At 35.7% G+C, this 19411-nt stretch overlaps 1 protein-coding gene across 2 annotated transcripts in view; it reads left to right on the top strand.

Annotated features, from left to right (window-relative positions):
* The window catches only part of ND-39 (NADH:ubiquinone oxidoreductase subunit 39), a 287270-nt gene that overhangs the window by 107395 nt on the left and 160464 nt on the right, over positions 1-19411 (top strand). For both annotated transcript variants that reach the window (XM_090414724.1, XM_090414725.1), the window contains exon 6: positions 13114-13226. In XM_090414724.1, the coding sequence (XP_090270850.1) occupies positions 13114-13226 (113 nt within the window). The remainder of the gene's footprint in view (positions 1-13113; positions 13227-19411) is intronic.

Here is a 19411-nt window from a genome sequence, read left to right as displayed (position 1 = left end):
AAGAATGACTATGGAAGATTAGCCTTAATGAGTGATAATGGTCATGAGGGGTGACCACTTTGCAAGGGTATATCATCCTAGTGAGGTTACTGCTTTAACCTATGTGACAGACACTAATTGAGAACAGAGGTGGATGAATTGAAGGTTCTTAAGATAATGCACAATCTCAATGTAAATACAGCTGTAGGATTAAATGGGATGTCAGCTAGGGTTTTGCAAGAATGTGCAAAGACATTCATTGCCTTTGAATAGGCTCTTTAATGTAAGTCTCAGCTGTGGTAGAGTTACAAGGGAGTGGAAAGAGGGCAAAATAATTCCTTTGCATAAGGGAAGTTCTAAGACTGCAGTAACAAATTATAGACTGATCAGTATTAAAAAAGAGAATTCAAGAATGGGTAGATAAAAATATGATACTGTCTGAGGGTCAACATGGCTTTGTGAAGGAGCAGTCATGTTTTAGTAATTTACTAACTTTTTTTATAATAAAGTAACAGTTGAGTTGGATAAAGGAAATGGCTAGATGATGATATTGCTGGATTTTGCAAAGGCATTTGACAGAATACCACATGGAACTCTGTTATGCAAATTCAAACAAATGGGGATGGATATGACACTGGTTAAATGGATAAGAGGGTGGCTGCTGGACAGATTACAAAAAGTGCTATGTGGAGGGGCAGAATCGAGGCAAAAACAGGTGACTAGCAGTGTGCTGCAAGGTTCAGTGCTAGGAGCATTGCTGTTTCATTTGTATTTTAGTGTATTTTAACTTTAGTGACTAAAGAACTAATACAGCTCCTGGACAACAATAGAAGAGAGTTGGCTATCAGCCATGGAAGAACTTGACTTCTCTAAATCTAGTCTGAAAAGCTGGTCCCTACTGAAACTCAGAGAAGCAGAACTTATAATAAAAAATTACTAAACAAACACACACATAATAACCACAGTAATAAGTTTTAATGAGTAAATATTTCATCCTGAGTATCTTAGGACATCGTCAGTACAGTTAATTCAAACAATACTAGGAATAACATACAGTTAGGGTGCATGATTACAATGGAATCCCAATATGTGTGCAGCAGCATTTTATAGAATTAAAGTGTATCTGGGGGGGGAATTACATTAAAATAATATAACATATATAAAAAATTATTTTACACAATTTTGTATGACAATTTCCTATACTTTAGGAATAGCAAGAACGTCATTACAGTTTAGATTTGGTCTGTGAAGTAGGGCTTCAGCACTTTCTTTATATAAACGCTCATGTTTATATAAAGATCTATGTAGAAGTTTTGTCTTTTCCCAATCCTATGGTTTGGGTTTTCAACTCTGTGTTGTGCGAGGAAGATTTCTGCAGTTTGATGCGACGGATATGGTCTTTATGTTGTTGCGAAATGCATTTATGAACAGATCTACCTGTCTGTCCATAGTAAGACAATTTACAGGAGCATGGAATCTCGTACATGTCAGGTAGCATCAGAGGTGAGAGTTAGTCTTTAGGAGAAGGTGACAAGTTATAGATCTGGTTGATTGGTTTGTATGTAGTAGCAAGTTTGTATTTCTTCATAATTTTTGAAAGACTTTTGGAGATGCCTTTGACATAAGGTATGGGAATCCTATGGGCTTGTTCTTGTCTAGGTTGATGTGTGGGGAAGTGACTTGTGATTTTTTGAGTTGTTTTAAGATTATATCCATTTAGCATGGCTGAATTTTTGATTATTTCCAATTCTTGGTTTAGAGATTCTTCAGAGGGGCAGAATCTGCATGCTCTGGTTATTAATAATTTAATGATGCCAAATTTTTGAGATGGATGATGAGTAGAAAAATTGTGAATGTAGCAACCTGAAGATGTTGGCTTGTGATAGACAGAAGTGGAGATGGAACCATCTTCTCTTTACAAGCAAGAGGAAGGAACAGCAATGGGGTCTCCCTTATCACCAAACTTAGCAAACCTGTTTCTAGAATACCTTGAAGAAAAAATTTTCACGTTTAATCCCAAACCAAAAATTTGGCTACGATATGTCAATGACGTCTTTGCTGTCTGGGGTCATTCCGAACAAGAATTACAGCTGTTTCTAGATAAAATAAACCTTCTTCATCCTTGCATCAAATTTACGCTAGAAAAAGAATCTCCAGATGATATCTCCTTTCTGGATTTACACATCCAAAGAAAAGAAGATGGTTCCATCTCTTTTTCTGTCTATCGCAAGCAGACATCTTCAGGTCGCTACATTCACAATTCTTCTGCTCATCATCCATCTCAAAAATTTGGCATCATTAAATCATTAATAACCAGAGCATGCAGATTCTGCCCCTCTGAAGAATCTCTAAACCAAGAATTGGAAATAATCAAAAATTCAGCCGTGCTAAATGGATACAATCTTAAAACAACTCAAAAAATCACCAGTCACTTCCCCACACATCAACCTAGACAAGAACAATCCCATAGGATTCCCATACTTTATGTCAAAGGCATCTCCATAAGTCTTTCAAAAATTATGAAGAAATACAAACTTGTTACTACATACAAACCAATCAACCAGGTCTATAACTTGTTACCTTCTCCTAAAGACAAACTCTCACCTCTGATGGTACCTGACATGTACGAGGTTCCATGCTCCCATAAATTGTCTTACTATGGACAGACAGGTAGATCTGTTCATAAATGCATTTCGGAACATAAAGACCATATCCGTCACATCAAACCACAGAAATCTTCCTCGCACAACACAGAGTTGGAAACCCAAACCATAGGATTGGGAAAAGACAAAACTTCTACATAGATCTTTATATAAACATGAACATTTATATAAAGAAAGTGCTGAAGCCCTACTTCACAGACCAAATCTAAACTGTAATGACGTTCTTGCTATTCCTAAAGTATGGGAAATTATCATACAAAATTGTATAAAATAATTTTTTTTATATATGTTATCTTATTTTGATGTAATTTTTCCCCCCCTCGAGATATATTTTAATTCTATATCACACTACTGCACGCATATTGGGATTCCATTGTAATCATGCACCCTAACTGTATGTTATTCGTAGTATTGTTTGAATTAACTGTACTGACAATGTCCTAAGATACTTAGGATGAAATATTTACTCATTATTACTGTGGTTATTACATGTGCTTGTTTAGTCATGAATTCTCTACAATTTCATTGTACAATAAATATAATAAAAAATGTTCCAAAGGTGACTCCAGACCAAGTTGCATCCCATTTATTTTCAATATCTAAGATCAATCCAAAGACCTTCAGAAAGAATGACATGCAAAGTTTTCTGAGATAGAACTTAGCTTTAAGCCTTAAAACTTCAGATTTCTGTGGCCTAATCAGAGCAGAGGAAATCCAAGAAGCCCTATCATATACCAATAATGGCAAGTCTGCTGTAGCTGATGTCCTCCCTGAATTCTTTAAACACCTTGGCCAACGTGGAACGGCATGGCTACCAGTCCTGTTCTCCACCATCATTTCTCCTGAAGAACTACCAGCGAGAATCTATGATAATTACGGTTCCCAAACAGGGAAAGACCCAAATTCTGTTGAAACCTTTCATCCAGTTGCCCTCCTATGCTCAACCTACAAGCTCCTAGAAATATCATCATCATCATCATCATCATCAAATTCCTGCCATGTACCCTCAAGGGGGTGTACAGGATATGACAGTACTACATGAAAAAATTACATCATTACTAACTTCCTATCTACAATTTTCCTCCAAATCAGTCTGTTACTTGTCAAGACTCCAACATTATCAGATGTTATATTTCTATTGTCTAAGGCACTTTTTACTGTATCAATCCATCTATATCTTGGTCTTCCTCTGGGTCATTTTCCTGATAACCTGGCAGAGAACACTTGTTTTGCTAATCTTTCCTCTCCCATTCTATTTAAATGACCATACCATCTGAGATTAGCTCTGCAAACACATTCCTGGATGCTGACAATGTCAAGTTCTTTCCTAATATCCTCATTTTTAATATGATATTGCCATTGATGCCATCTGCTCACGCCTCTAATCTTTCTCAGGACTCTCATATCTGCGGTCTCTAGTCTTTGGTCAAGTGTTTTACTTCTGACCCAGCTCTCAGATCCATAAATTAAAACTGGTTTGAACACTGTCTTGTATATAGCTAATTTAGTGTTCCGACTAATTTCTTTCTTATTCCATATGAATTTATTCATTTGACTTCCCACCATACCAGCTTTGCTGATTCTGTTGTCTATTTCTAAATTTAATTTACCATCTTCAGTAAAAATCGTGTCTAAGTAGCTGAAATGTTTTACTTGTTCCACAGGTTCTCCATTCACAACACAGTTGACATTTTCAATGATTCTGCCTATTTTCATTGTCTTTGTCTTTTTATTGCTGACCTTCATACCATATCTGTTACAACAGCTATTCAATTTAGTCAGAGAATCTTGCAGACTTGTAGCGGATTTATTTAGAAGTATAACATCATCCGCATAAAGCAAACAGCTGACATTAACATCTCCAATTTTGATATCATGTTTAATACCACTTTCCTTCATAATGTGATCCATATAGATAATGAATAACAGAGGGGATAATGTACATCCTTGTCTCACACCAGATTTAACATTAAACCATCTTCCTGTACTTCCTTCAATTCTAACTGCTGACTTACAACTCAAATAAAGACTAAGTATTGCTTGATATAATGCCCCATTGACACCATATAACTGCAGCATATTGAATAGCTTCTCTCTTGGCACCTTGTCATATGCCTTTTCCAAATCGACAAAACTTAAATACAGATCTTTGTTATATTCCCATGCTTTCTCGACTATTTGTCGTAAAGTGAAGATCTGATCCTGACACCCTCTATTTGGCCTGAATCCAGCTTGTTCTTCACCAAGCTTTTCTTCCACAATTCTTCTCAATCGTTTCTCAAGTATACTTGCATAGATCTTGCCAGGAACACTCAGAAGGGAAATACCTCTGTAATTCTCACATTCACTTTTATTTCCCTTTTTTATATGGGTACTATGAGAGCTCTACTCCAATCATCGAAAATTCGTCCCTCTGTCCAGGCCTTCTGAACTATGCAGTGCAGCCACTGTAAGACTCTCACACCACCATACTTCAGCATTTCTGGTCGAACATCATCTACTCCTGCTGCCTTTCCACATTTCAAGCCTTTGATGGCTTTTTCTACTTCAAGTATGGATATGTATTCCTGACTGCATGCCTGGTCAGTGTCTTTTATCACTGTGCTGTCATCACTGCTTGTTTCATTTAGCAGTTTTTCAAAGTAATTACTCCATACTTCAAGGATATCTTTTTCTCCTGTTGTCATGTCACCTTTATCATCTCTAACTCCTTTTACAGCACTCTTTCCTCCATTCCTAAGCTTCTTCAACAACCTCCAGAATATTTTGCCACCTTCTGAATATTTATTTTTATATTCTTTCCAAAATGCTCCCATGACTTTTGTTTAGCTAGTTTTACACACTGTTTAGCTTTCTTACATTTGTCTCTGTATTGTGTAAGAGTAAAAGCTGACTTATTTGCCAGGAACTTTTGATATGCTTTCTTCTTTTCCTTCACTGCCTCTTTAACTTCCTGTGTCCAGCAGTGAGTTCTGATTTTTTTTATCCTTGCACACAGCCTCACCACATGCCTCTCTGGCAGAATCAATCAATGTTTTATTCAGAGTTTGCCACTGAATATCCAAGGTTTGATTCCTGGTCTCAAACTCTTTCATTTTTTCTTCAATAATCTTTCTGTATTTTAGTCTACAGTTCACATCTGAGAGCTGCTCAACTTTTATTCGCTTTAAAACTTTCTTACATGTTTTTCTTTTCAATATGAAATTCAATTTTATCCTGCTCAAGACTAAATAGTGATCACTTCCAATTTCAAATCCTCTGTACACTCTGGTGTCCTGCACCAGGGAGAAAACATCACTATCAACAATAACATAGTCAATGAGAGACTTTTCTTATTCCTAGCCTCTTCTCTCCATGTGAATTTGTGCACATTTTTATGTTGGAACATGGTGTTAGTAATTACCAGTCCATGTCCTGAGCAGAAATCCAACAGATATTTGCCATTATTATTAGCTTTGCTCTTTTCTCCAAATTTTCCCAAAATATTTTTGTATGTCTCACAATCATTTCCTACTCTGCTATTTAGATCCCCAACAAGGACCAACTTTTCCTTTTTCATTGTGTCAGTTGCTTTTTCTAAAGCCTCAAAAAATTCCTCCACTTCTACCTTAGTATTACCTTCTGTGAGACCATAGGCACAAATAAGTCTCATTGTTCAGTTCCCCATTCTCATATTTGCCCACATTACTCTACTTGAGACTGGCTGTCATTCAAGAAGATGAGCCTCGTATTTTGTGTTGAATACTATGGCTACTCCTTCTTTTCCTTGATTGTCATTGCCTGAATATAACATTTTGTATTTATTGCTCAGAAAGATCTCACCAGTTTTGGTCTTTTTTGTTTCAGCCACCCCTATTATGTCGATCTGGTACTTATCTAATTCCTCAGCTAGCTCCATTTCTTTGCCATTCAGGCTTCTTACGTTGATAGTACCGATCTTTAACTCTGGTGATGTTGAGTTGCGGTTTGTTTTAGAAATAGCTCCTAGAAATAATCATACTGAAAAGGATCTCCCTACTCATGGAGATGGCTGTCACTGCGGAGGAAGCTGGCTTTAGGCCTGCCAGAAACTGTTGTAATCAAGTCTTGGTTTAACAACTCAATCTGAATCTGACTTCCAAAAGAAATTAAAATCTGGAGCTGCCTTCACTGACTTGACATCAGTCTATGATAGTGTGAATCAGAGGCTTACTCTGAAAGCTCAGTTTCATCATAAAATGTAAAACAACTTTACACTTCCTGGAATCCATGCTCACAAACAGAAAAATTCGGTCTATATTGGAGGAAGGAAAAGCAAACCCAGATTTCTTCAGAATGACTTTGCCCAGGACTGTTTTGGCTCTAACTCTTTTTAACATCTATATCTCGGGCATTTCCTCAAGCTCAAGCAAATATATGTATGTTGATGGCATGCCGATACTTCACCAGTCACATTCTTTAAACTCTCTGGAGGATGCCTTGAACACAGATTTGGAGATTCTCGAGCAGTGGCTCTTAAAGCCAAACCCTACCAACCAATGTCCACCTTTCCATCTTAACAAGGAGTCAAACTGCCAGCTCAATCTAATTTTTTGTGGCAACCCAGTAAAGCATGATCCTCATTTGCAATATCTAGGAGTGAACTTGGATAGAAATCTGACCTACAAAAAATCACATTTGCAAAGTTAAAAACAAAATAAAAATGAGAAACGACATCATCTCAAGACTAAGTAGAACTAGCTGGGGTTGCAGAGCTGAGGTACTTAGGATCTTGAGCTTGGCTCTTGTTTACTATGCTGCAGAGTACTGTGCACCAGTCTGGGAAAGAAGTTCTCACACAAACATTATTGGCTCCTAACTGAACATAACCATGCTCACAGTTAGTGGGACCTTGAAATCTACCTCTCTGCCATGGATATCAGTGCTTTCCAACATAGCCCCACCAAATATATGAAGAAGACAGGCTTCACTAAAAGAACTAGAGAAAATCACAAATAATTCCCTACTGCCTCTCCACTCAACCCTTATAAATCCTCCTAGAACCCTGCTGAAGTCAAAGTATCCATTTGAGACATTACCAGAGCCTTTTCTGGCCCAGCATCTTCAACTCATGACATGTGGAACCAACAATGGACTATGAACTTTCCAACAAATGGTTCTTGTGAAAGACTCCTGCAGCCAACACCCCAGTTTCATCCTTCCTAGAAGACTATGGACAACTATCAACAGAATCAGGGTGAACCAGGGCAGATGTGGCTACCTCCTACATAAATGGAATATGGCAAATAGCCCTTACTGTGACTGCGCCTACATCTTACAGACTATCAAACATATCATCAGTGACTATTCCCTTTGCCGCTTCCATGGCTACCTGCAGGAGTTACATGAAGTATCAAAGGTGGCTCTAGAGTGGCTTTCAACATTGGACATCGAACTATAGCTGAACTCTACCATAAGAACACATAACATCCTTACCTTCAACACACCAAAACCACCATCATCTGTCAAAGCAGGATATCTCAACTCTCCATTATGGCTCTATATTCCAAACCCTTACAGTGCTTTAAATGTCAGAAATATGGTCATTCTCAAACTGCCAGTTGTGTCTCTGCCATCTGTACCCACTCTCGCAGTAAAGAACATGAGAATAAAGACTGTAAGAGCAAAACACCAAAATGGTCTAACCATGTGTGAGAGAGACCATCCAACATACTGCTGAGCATGCCAAAGGTGGAAGGAAGAAAAGGAGATACAGAAGTTAAAAACTGAGCAATGCATCACGCACCAGGGGATGAAGAGGCAGTATGCCACAACAATAGCAACATGATCTGTTAAACCCTCTTACACTGAGAAGGCAAAGTGTAAAGAGAGTATCAGTCAGGACATTGACATGTACGTCAATTCCACCTTCTCACAACTACAACATCCTTGAAAGATGTGACTTGCTCGCTACCTCTTTTGAGCAAATGAAAAAGAAAAATTTTATGGTCTCACTCCTGAAGATATGCCAGAAATGGTACCACTACATGAAAATCCTCTTATTAAAAAAAAATAATGGAAAGTGTACCATGAGGATCAAAGATATAACTCCAGAATGGTACTCATATAATGCCAGAAATGGTACCACTACATGAAAATCCTCTTATTAAAAAAAAATAATGGAAAGTGTACCATGAGGATCAAAGATATAACTCCAGAACCTTTACTAGATGGCCCGTTAACAGATGGCATGGATACTTTCACTCCCCCTTAGGAAGAGGAAGCAATTAATATATTGAGTACCCCTAGGGAGGATTGGAATTTGAAAATGTCTTAGATATTTTTCCAGAAAAAAAAAGAAATGGATACTGGTCATCCACCATTCTCAAAAAAAAAAAAAATATATATATATATATTTGCCGGCATGGTTGGCCAAGTGGTTAGTATATCCGCTCTCCAGCCAAAAGGCTGTGGGTTCAAATCCCATCGTGGGCATGGATGTTTGTGATTGTCTGTGAAAGTACTCTTGGTGGTAGTCACCAGTAGATGGCGTTGGTGTTATATGATGGTTGGTAGAGTAGTGAGATGGGAGTTGTAGAGTAGATGCCCTCCCTCGATGGCATCTACTACTAATAATAATATATATATATATATACAGTAAATAATAATATATATATATATATATATATATATATATATATATATATATATACAGTAAAACCCCATTTTTACGTTCCCGCAATTTATGTTTTCCTGCCATTTGCGTCGTTTTCCGTTGGTCTTGTCTTAAAAGGCCTATTCTTACAATATATTGTTTTACCACCATTAACAACTTGATGTGGACGTTATCTCCCATGATTTGCAGTTTTTTTCTATGTAGTTTTAAGTATCACACTTTTTGCAATCAAGGTCAACTCAGCAGAACAACTTCCTCCAGTGCTAAGTAATGTCCTCTATGTGGATGACTTCACCATCTTCTGCCAGTCCTGTAATATCAGGTTAATGGACAGCTTCTGCAAGCCATCGACTATCTCTCAAAATGGGTGTTTTCAAATGGTTGCAGATGTTCACAACAGAAGACAGTTTGTGTGTGCATGCAGTTTTGCTTTAGATGTGGTCGTCATCCTTACCTTATACTCCAACTAGGACAAAATTAATTCTAGTAGCACCAGAAGTGAAGTTCTTGAGGCTTATATTTAATAGCAAACTTAGTTTCCTTCCTCATATACATCAGTTACGAGACAAGTACTGTAAAGCAATGAACATGCTGCACACCCTATCTTCTACCCTTTGGAGTGCTGAGATGTTCTTAACTTTGTTTGTACGGGGCATTGATAAGATCAAAACTTGATCGAGTTCCAAGTCTATGCTTCTGCCAGTGAGAGTACACTATAATAGCTAGATCCTATTCACCATGAAGCTATCAGAATTACAACTGGTGCATTTCAAACATCACTTATTCCTAGTTCTATATGTCGAGGCAAATGAATCACTGTAATCACTTTAGCATCAACAGCTCTCTGTTATATGCAAGGAAAATAAAATCCCTGCCAGACCACCTTAGGCCAATGATATTTTGTCCATGATTGGAGAATTTGTACATCTGACACTGCAATAAAAAACTGTGAGTAAAAGCTCTCCTACAAGTTCTAGAGATCGCAGTAGACAACATAGCCATGAGGCCACTAAACACACTTCTACCATGGCAGTCATACACGTAGTTTTTCTTTCGACAGGCTGCTGATAGAACTCCCTTCCCCCATCTGCTAGCAGCTCTTTGAAGCTCATGGAATTGAGAACTCTTATTTTGTGCCTATTTACATGGATGACTCAAAATTGAAGCACCTCATGGGATCTTTTACCATCTTTCCAGGTGTCGATATATCTGCACAAATCCTACTAGAATGTAACAACTTTACAGCCAAACTGTATGGGATAGAGCTTGCATTAAAATACATCAGCTTGCATCACTATCAAACATCCATAATATATTCAGACTCACAAAGCTCTCTTCATACGGTAAAAAGTTTAGAGCTACAAACTTATGCTCTGTCAAATCCAACACTACCTCCTTCGATTATGAAAGCTACACTTAGATGTATGATTCTGTTGGATTCCAAGTCGTGTTTGGGATCAGTGGAAATGGAGCTGCAGATACTGCAACAAGGTCAGTTCATTTTTCAAACATTTACCATCTGCCTGTGCCATACTGATTACTGGCCAGTTGTCAAACCTGCACTTCTATCTCAGTGGCAGTCATCTTGGAATAGTGAGACTATTAAGTTGTACCAAATTAAGCCTAAAATTAAATTATGGCAGTCTAGTCTGCACAGAGTTCGAAAAGAGGAAGTTGTACTTGCTTGGCTCCGCATAGTTTATAGTCATCCCACAGACACTTTCCTGTAATGTAAATCATAATGTAAATCCTGTAATGTAAATCATAACATGCCTATCTGTGAGTTTTATAATGCCAGACTCACCCTTCGTCATATTTTAATTGACTGTCCTCATTTTATCAATGAGCATGCTCATTGTTTTAGCCATATTCATAACCTGACTGAGTCCTGTACACTCAGACAGATTTTATCAAACTCAGCAGATGTTTCTTTTATTTTAAAATTTTTATGAAAAATTAATATATTTTACCATATCTAGATCATTTATGCTATTCTTATTTATCTTGTTGCTTTATTTACTAAAATAAAGAGCCAAAGGCTTCATTTAGGCGATGCAGAATTATGTAAATTTAAGTGGATATTAAATCCAACATCATTTCTAGCTGAATACAGAAACTATAAAAGTTTTGTGCAGAAACTATAAAAGTTTCATGCGAAAATTAACCAGAGAGCTTGCAAGAATACACCCGCAAGCTCTCTGGTTAATTTTTACATTAAACTTTTATAGTTTCAGCACAAAACTTTTATAGTTTCTGTATTCAGCTTGAAATGATGTTGGATTTAATATCCACTTAATTTATATAATTATTGCTTTATTATTTATAAACTTTTTACACTTTTTCATTGATTGTTTTACACTTGTTTTTATCTATTTTTTATATACTTGATTCTGTACATGTCATGTTTCTTTTAAGAAATATATTTATATTTGTATCCATTTATGTCATATTTTACTGTTTCCATTAACTTTGTATGCTGCTCTGATAACTTACTGCCACAGTATAACCACAACCATCCTTGGATACCTTGTACAGAATCAAATGGGAGAAAAAACTTCCATACTTCACTGCAGCAAATGCAAACTTGAGGACTCTTTTTTTCAAATCAGCAGCAGCATCTTTAAAAATAATACATAAATATAAATAAACATGCTGGCTACCTTGAGTCTTTAGAGTTTCTCATCTGTCATCTTCCACTTATGTCGATGTTTCTTTTTTTGTGTGTGTGTTTTTTATGTTGTATATTCCAGAAGATGTCTCCGTGACAGAGACGAAATATTGAAACTCTTAAACCTATTTAATTATTTCATTCTTCTGTTTTCATTCCATTAAACCAAATTATGTGCATTATATGCCTTTTCCAGATCTAGAAAATGTAAATACAAATCCTTGTTAAGTTCTCATGGCTTCTCAAACATTTGTCATCATCATCATTAACTTCTTGATGTGTACTCTCAAGAAGTGTACAGATTACAATAACAGTACTAAATGATTAAGTCTCTGTTATCACTAATGTCTTGTCAACAGTTTTTCCTCCAAATTATTCTATCACTTGTTGGCACTCCAAGATCTTATTTATCTGTCTACCAGGGCATTTCTAATAGCATAAGTCCTCATAGATCATTCTTGCCATCTTGGTATCAAACACCTGTTTCTGGCTCAAGTACTGATATGTACTCCTGTATTCTTGTTTAATATTTTCCATCACCATTATGTCACTTGTTGTTTCATTAAGTCTTTTAAAGTAATTATTCTAGCAATCTAGAATATCTTAAGTTTTTATGTCCCCTTCATCATCTCTGATTCCTTTTACAGTAATCATTCCTCTGTTTCTGACCTTTTTTCAGTAACCTTCAGAACATTTTGCTGCCTTCCTGATATTTATCTTCTTTCATCTTGCCAGTCTTTCCATGACTTTGTTTAACTACTTTTATACATTGCTTCTTTCATTTTTCTCTATATTCTCTCAAAGTTTATATGGACCTATTTGCTTGAAACTTTAGATAACTTTATTCTTTTCCAGTACAGCCTCTTTAATTTCCTTAGTCCACCATTAAGTTCAAATTCAATTTCAAATATATACTACAATCATTGATGATTAAAATTTCATTTAAAACACAGATATAGTTTCTTATATTCTTACTTTCCAATCATCCACGCGAAGTAGTAGTGCAGGGACACTTGCTCTTTACATACTTTAAGCCATGTTGTGATTGCTAAAAAAAAAAAAAAGTATATATAGGTTATGGGATACATGTAATATGTATCACATATATAAAATAAAATTATTATTTACATACTGTATTCAAGATTTCAGATCTTGGTTTTATTTTCCAGTGGCTAGGTGAGCAAGTTGTTAAAGAAGAATTTCCTGAAGCAGTTATATTTAGACCAGCTGATATTTATGGACAGGAAGATCGATTTTTACAGTATTATGTGCACTTACGTAGGTTACTTGATTGAATTAGTTATAATAGATATCTTGCTCTCATTTTATTTCAGTCCATTCCATAACTAAAGTTCTAATGATAAAACTAATTTTATTTTTAAAAGAAATGAATTACATACTTTTCTTATGCTAACATAATGCATACATAATATATACCATCACTTAGTGACATTAAGATAAGGTCCAGTTCCAAATTGGAATTACTTTTTATTTATGATTTGAAAAAGAAAATATGACAATTATTAATTCGTTTACTAAGTAAATTCATTAAATACCATAAACTCTCATTAATATAAATTTTAAGGAACCAAATTTTTTTTTCATTGTCAAATTTCTGATATGTACCATCAAGTGGTGTACAGAATATTGATGTGTGAAAATTTTACATCATTAGAAACTTTCTATAAACAATTTTTTCTTCAAATTAATTTGTTATCCGTTAGGACTCCAGTATTGTCAAATCTTATATTTCAGTCTTCTAAGACACTTCTTACTATAGTCCATCAATCCATCTTAGATCTTGGTCTTCCTCTGGTTCTTTTCTTTACCATTCTGACATGACCATTGGTATTGCTAATCACTCCTCTCCTATTCTGTTTAAGTGATTATACATTACCTGAGAATTAGGTCTGGTAACATTCCTACATTCTAATAGTGTTAGGCTCCTACCTGATATCTTCATTTTGAATATGATTCTACCATTGATATTATCTGTTCATCCCTCTAATTTTAATTAGAACTCTCATATCTATGGTCTTCAGTCAAGTGTTTTATTTCTAATTCATCTCTCAGATTCATAAGTAAAATTTGTTTAAACACTGTCTTGTATACAGCTAGTTTAGTGTTTTGACTGATTTGTAATTTGTCATCTTCACTAAATATTCTCTTATAGGGTTCCCATTCAGGATTCAGTTGATTGTACCTCTTTTTTATAGTCCTTGCCTCGTTATTACTGATTTTTATGCCAGATTAATCACAGCAGTTATTCAGTTTAGTTAAGGAATTTTTCAGATTGTACTGGATTTAATAGTTTAATATTATCTGCACAAAGTAAAGAGCTATGTTGAATATCTTCAGTTTTGAAATCAGGCCTACAGCCACTCTCCTTCACAATGTGATCCATATAAATGATGAATAACAGTAGAGAATTTCACACCTGATTTAACATCAAATCATGTTCATGTACTTCCTTCAATTTTAACTGCTTGTTTACAACTCAAATATAGGCTATGCATTGATCACTATAATGTTCTATGTACACTACATAATTATAGCATTTTGTGAACAGCTTTTCTCCTGACACCTTGTCATATGCCTCTTCTACATTTATAATTGTTAAAGATCCTTATATTTCTTTGATTTCTCAGCTGTCTTCAGTTGAAAATTATCCTGACAATCTCCTTGGCTTGAATTGGTTGTTCTTCTCCAAGTTTCTCTTCTATGATTTTCTTGTCCTTTTCTCAAGTATCTATCTATCCCAATGGCTTTAACAGGCCTTTAAGGCCCACAACCTTCCAAGCATGCTTGGATTTCGTAACCGAGTAATCGGAACCTTTTCTCAAGTATACTTGCATAAATCATACCCATATTACTCAGTATGGAAATTCCTCTGTAAGCTCACATTGTTTTATTTCTGTTTTTACAGATGGGTATTGTGAGAGTCTGCTCCAGTAATTTAGAATTTGACCCCTTGAGCATGGCTTCTGAATTACACAAAATAACTCCAAATTTGAGCATTTCTGGTTGAATATCATCAACTCCAGCTGAATTTTCTACATTTCAGGTTTTTGATGGCCTTTTCTATTTCATGTATTGTTAGATTGTCTTGATTTCATTTCACTGTTGTATTATTTTTTGTTTAATTTAGCAATTTCTCAAAGCAGTTAATCACCAGACATTTAGAATATCTTTGGTTTTGATATCACTTATCTTCCCTAATTCCTTTTACAGTACTCATTCCTTCTTTTTTTTTCAGTATCTTCCGGACCATTTTGCCACCTTCCTGATATTTATTTTCTGTATTCTTACCAGTTTTACCATGATTTTGTTTAGCTATTTACATTGCTTTTGCATGTAAGTAGTTGAAGCATTTTAAGATATAGAAGTGTTCTGTTTTCTTCAGTTCCTACTGTAAAACGAATTTTAGGAATTAAGTAGTTAAGCTGATTCCTTATACATCAAAAAAGGAAGCCCAAAAGACTAAGAATAAATGCTAAAACAGCAAGATACCTGAAGATAAAAGTGAAGAACTTTTACTATGGAAGAACCACTTCAAAAAACTATTGAATAATTCATCATTTAACTTCACTACAATTACTTTGCTAGAAATAATAGTAGTTCGCTCTGTTAGCCTAGTGGCTATGCGCTTCACAACTATATGCCCGAGGAAGGAGTGTCCTAGGTTCGATTCCTGTTGGCGATGTGAAGAGCTTAAGGATCTTCCTCGGCCATAGCCAGTCTTAGACATGGACAGCATGGGTTTTCATCCCGCAAGCAGGCAAACCGGCCCCGTGAACACACGGATTACAGTCATGAATACCGCCCTTAGGGAATGCAGCAGAGGAGTGGCAAACTGGTGAAATATTAATATGCCAGTAACCCCCTTATTAGGAGGGGACTCAATCCGTCCTATGACAGATGAGAAGGATAGGATAGGAAATAATAATCCAAAAAGAACTTCCCATTACATGTAACAATTTTAAGATGCAAGAATTTAAAGCTGCACTAAAAATCCCAAAAGAATGAGAAAGTACCTGAATTAGATGGTATAATAGCAGTAATTATTACTGCTAATATTAAAAGAGTTTTGGAAACAACTGTTAACTATCTGTAATATGGCTCTAGTTACATCCAGCATTCCATCATATTGGAGAGAAGGCCCAAAAATATCAATATCCAAGAAAGGCAATCTGAACAACCAGAAAATTATAGAGGACTCGTGCTACTTCCTGCAACACTGAAAATCTATAACACGATACTTTTAAACCAAATTTAACCTTATGTAACACCTCTTCTACCAAAAATCAAGCAGGTTTCTTGAGAAACAGTGCTTCTGTTTTTCAAGAAACAGTGGACATGTTGAACATGTCCACTGTCTTAGAAGACTGCTAGAAGGAGCAATAAATGAAAACCTTCACTTGATCTTAAACTTCGTAGATTTCTCAAAAGCTTTCAATTCAATCAATAGACAAAGGATGTTCAAATTTCTCAGTTATTATGGCATTATACCCTTGAAAATAAAGCAGTAGCAGAACCATACCGGAACTATCGTGCAAGGGTAATAGTTAATGGAGAGATAACCGAGTTTCCTATTTCCATTTGATTATGTATTCAAACAAGAAAGGCTATCTGAACAACCAAGAAAATTACAGAGGAATCATGCTACTTTCTACCACAAGGAAAATTATAATGGGATACTTCTAAACCAAATTGAACTATATGTAACACCTCTTCCATGAGTATTCAGTAACCTAACTGTACCGAAGATTTGGCAGGATAAGCATTCAGACTTCCCAAACAACTTAGATAATTTATGTAAAAATGCAGCACTGACCCAGTTGGCAGTCCAATATCAGTAAAACTAAAGTCCTAAAGAACAGAATAGAAGGAAATATTATGCTAAATGACCACATTCTTGAAGAAGTAAATGATTTTCAATATCTTAGTTCCTACATTGATACTCTAGCAGACATATCGAAAAGAAAACACAAAGCTCTCCAATTCCATAAAAGTGTAACTAATATCTGAAAATTCAGTCTCATCAGCACAAATACCAAAATTCATCTGTACAAAACCACCAGTCAAGCCATATTTATATATGGTGCTCAGACATGGAGCACCATATATTAACTGCTGGTTGAGTAGTGAATATCAAGCCTTTGAACAATTCTAGGATTCGCATAGCAAAATCACATTCCTAATACTGTCATTCTTGAAGAAAGCCAGCAAAAAATCCTTACAGAAACAATTCAAAAAAGTCAACAATGAGATGGTTGGAACACCAACTTTGACATCCACTTTCACCTACATTTAGTGTTCTTGCTCTCTATGGGCCAACTAATGGATACAGAGGAAGAGGACAACCAAGGAAACAGTTTTGGCAATACATAAGCAAACTGCTTTTTTGAAGATGAAGCCCATGAACCATTTGACATTTACTATTTGGCACAAAACAGAGCAGGCTGGCTCACTTCATCTGATAGACTTTAACTCCATGAGTGTTTGCTATGTGAATATTTCTGTATATAATTCCCTATTTTTACATGAATAAATGATGATGAAACTCTTCAAGAAATTCTTGAAGCTATCGAATGTTTCTTTGGATCCCAGTCAGATGAGGAAAGTATCATCAACATAATGTAGCTGTATTTTTGCATTGTGATAATTTTCAGTGGCCATCTTTTCAAAAGATTTCATTTACATATTAGCTAAATGAGGTAATACTGATAATTATCTTCAAACTGAAACAGACAGTGTGAAGATGGTGTATGAAAAGATTGATGATGATGTGTAGTGGAAGTAGCTCTTTTCATATCAACAGTATTTCTTCTCTGGACACATTGGTTAATAGATTTGTTACATCTAAAACTACAGATATATCTATAGGATCCCAAAGCCTCAAATGAACCTCTAAGTTGCCTTCAGATTTATATAAAAAATCTATGATGCTTAATCACTCAAACAACTCCACCTCTCGAGGAGCCAGGTAATAAAGCCTTCTGCTCATCTGGCATAAGTTGAGTTGGAAAAATGGGGTGTTCGGTAGAAATTCACATGAAAGAACATATTAAAAAATTAAGGGTGTTGAGAAGAAAAGATTACACAAATCAGGCCTGGCTAATCACAATACAAAGGAAGGATATCAAGTAATCTAAAAACTAACAAGAATGCCATGTTTAATTTGTATTTAATGGCTGTATTTGTAAGTCTAAAGATTCTGAAATGATACAATGTCCAAGATAGAACAAAATCAAGGCCTTGTCCTAAAGCAACTTTGATATGCTTACATAAAAGATCTGAAATTTATGGAACTAAGTTATTATAGACATTACACAGCAGAAATAAATAATGAAACGTGTATTTCATTTCAGTGCTATATTATTATTATTATCATTATCTGAGACCTCCAGGGAGTCAACAACTCACTGAGGAAGACTATACATCATGCAAACCAGCTGTCATAATTCCCTTAAATTCATTCACACTAGATGCACTCACTATCCCTAAAGGCAAACTATTCCACTCACTCACTCACTGCTCTGTCAGTGAACAACCTAGCTTTTATCCCTTTTTCAACTGTGAACAAACTTAACTTCCATGGATCCCCCCTTCCCCTGTGTTCTTTCCCCACTTTCCATATAACGAAAATTTCATCAGACGATATCTTATTACACTCATTCAGAAGTTTATAGATCTCTATCATATCACCCATCTTTCTCCTGTTAATCAGAGTTAGTAATCCACATACAATTTGTCCTCATAATCCAGATATAATTTTGTAACTCTTCTTTGCACCCTTTCCACAGCTTCTTTATCTCCTTTGAACCTGGGAGACCCAATCTGCACTACGAGGATGGTCTGAAAAGTTCTCAGCCTCAAGCATAGATGGCAATACTATTGGCAAGAGTTTTTTTTTCTAAGTTGGTACATCTGTTATAAGCATCCATGTGAAATTGCAAGTCATTCTATCAAGTAGTTTGTTTTATACAGCTATTTGAAGCAAAAGTGTTGTCTGTATCCCTTGAAATGGATAAAATTGAGTATCATGTGGTTATAAAATTCTTTGTAAAAGAAGGTTTAATGGCAAAAGAAATTCATTCAAAGTTCATAAAAGTTCATAGGCACTCTTCTCCTTCGTTTTCCACAATTAAGAAATGGGTGAGTTTAAATGTGGCCTTACCAACCTTGAAGGTCATCCACGTGAAGGATGTCCAAAAGGTGTAACAACACCAGAAATCATTGATCAAGTGCACGATATGGTATTGGGTGACCGGCTAGTCAAAGTGCGTGAAATTGCTGAAACTATAGGCATTTCAAAAGAACGTGTAGGATATATTTTGTATGAAGAATTGCAAATTAAAAAGCTTTGCACAAGATGGGTGCCGTGCTTGCTCACAGTAGATCAAAAACACACTCATATGAAAATCTCTGAACAGTGCGTGGAGCGTTTTAACAAGAATAAAAGTG

The sequence above is a fragment of the Typopeltis vanoorti genome, chromosome 25 (assembly GCF_054136105.1).
Source record: "Typopeltis vanoorti isolate ZY-2024b chromosome 25, IOZ_Tvanoo_1.0, whole genome shotgun sequence".
In the NCBI taxonomy this organism is placed as follows: Eukaryota; Metazoa; Arthropoda; class Arachnida; order Uropygi; family Thelyphonidae; genus Typopeltis; species Typopeltis vanoorti.
This window is presented reverse-complemented; position numbering and strand designations above follow the sequence as displayed.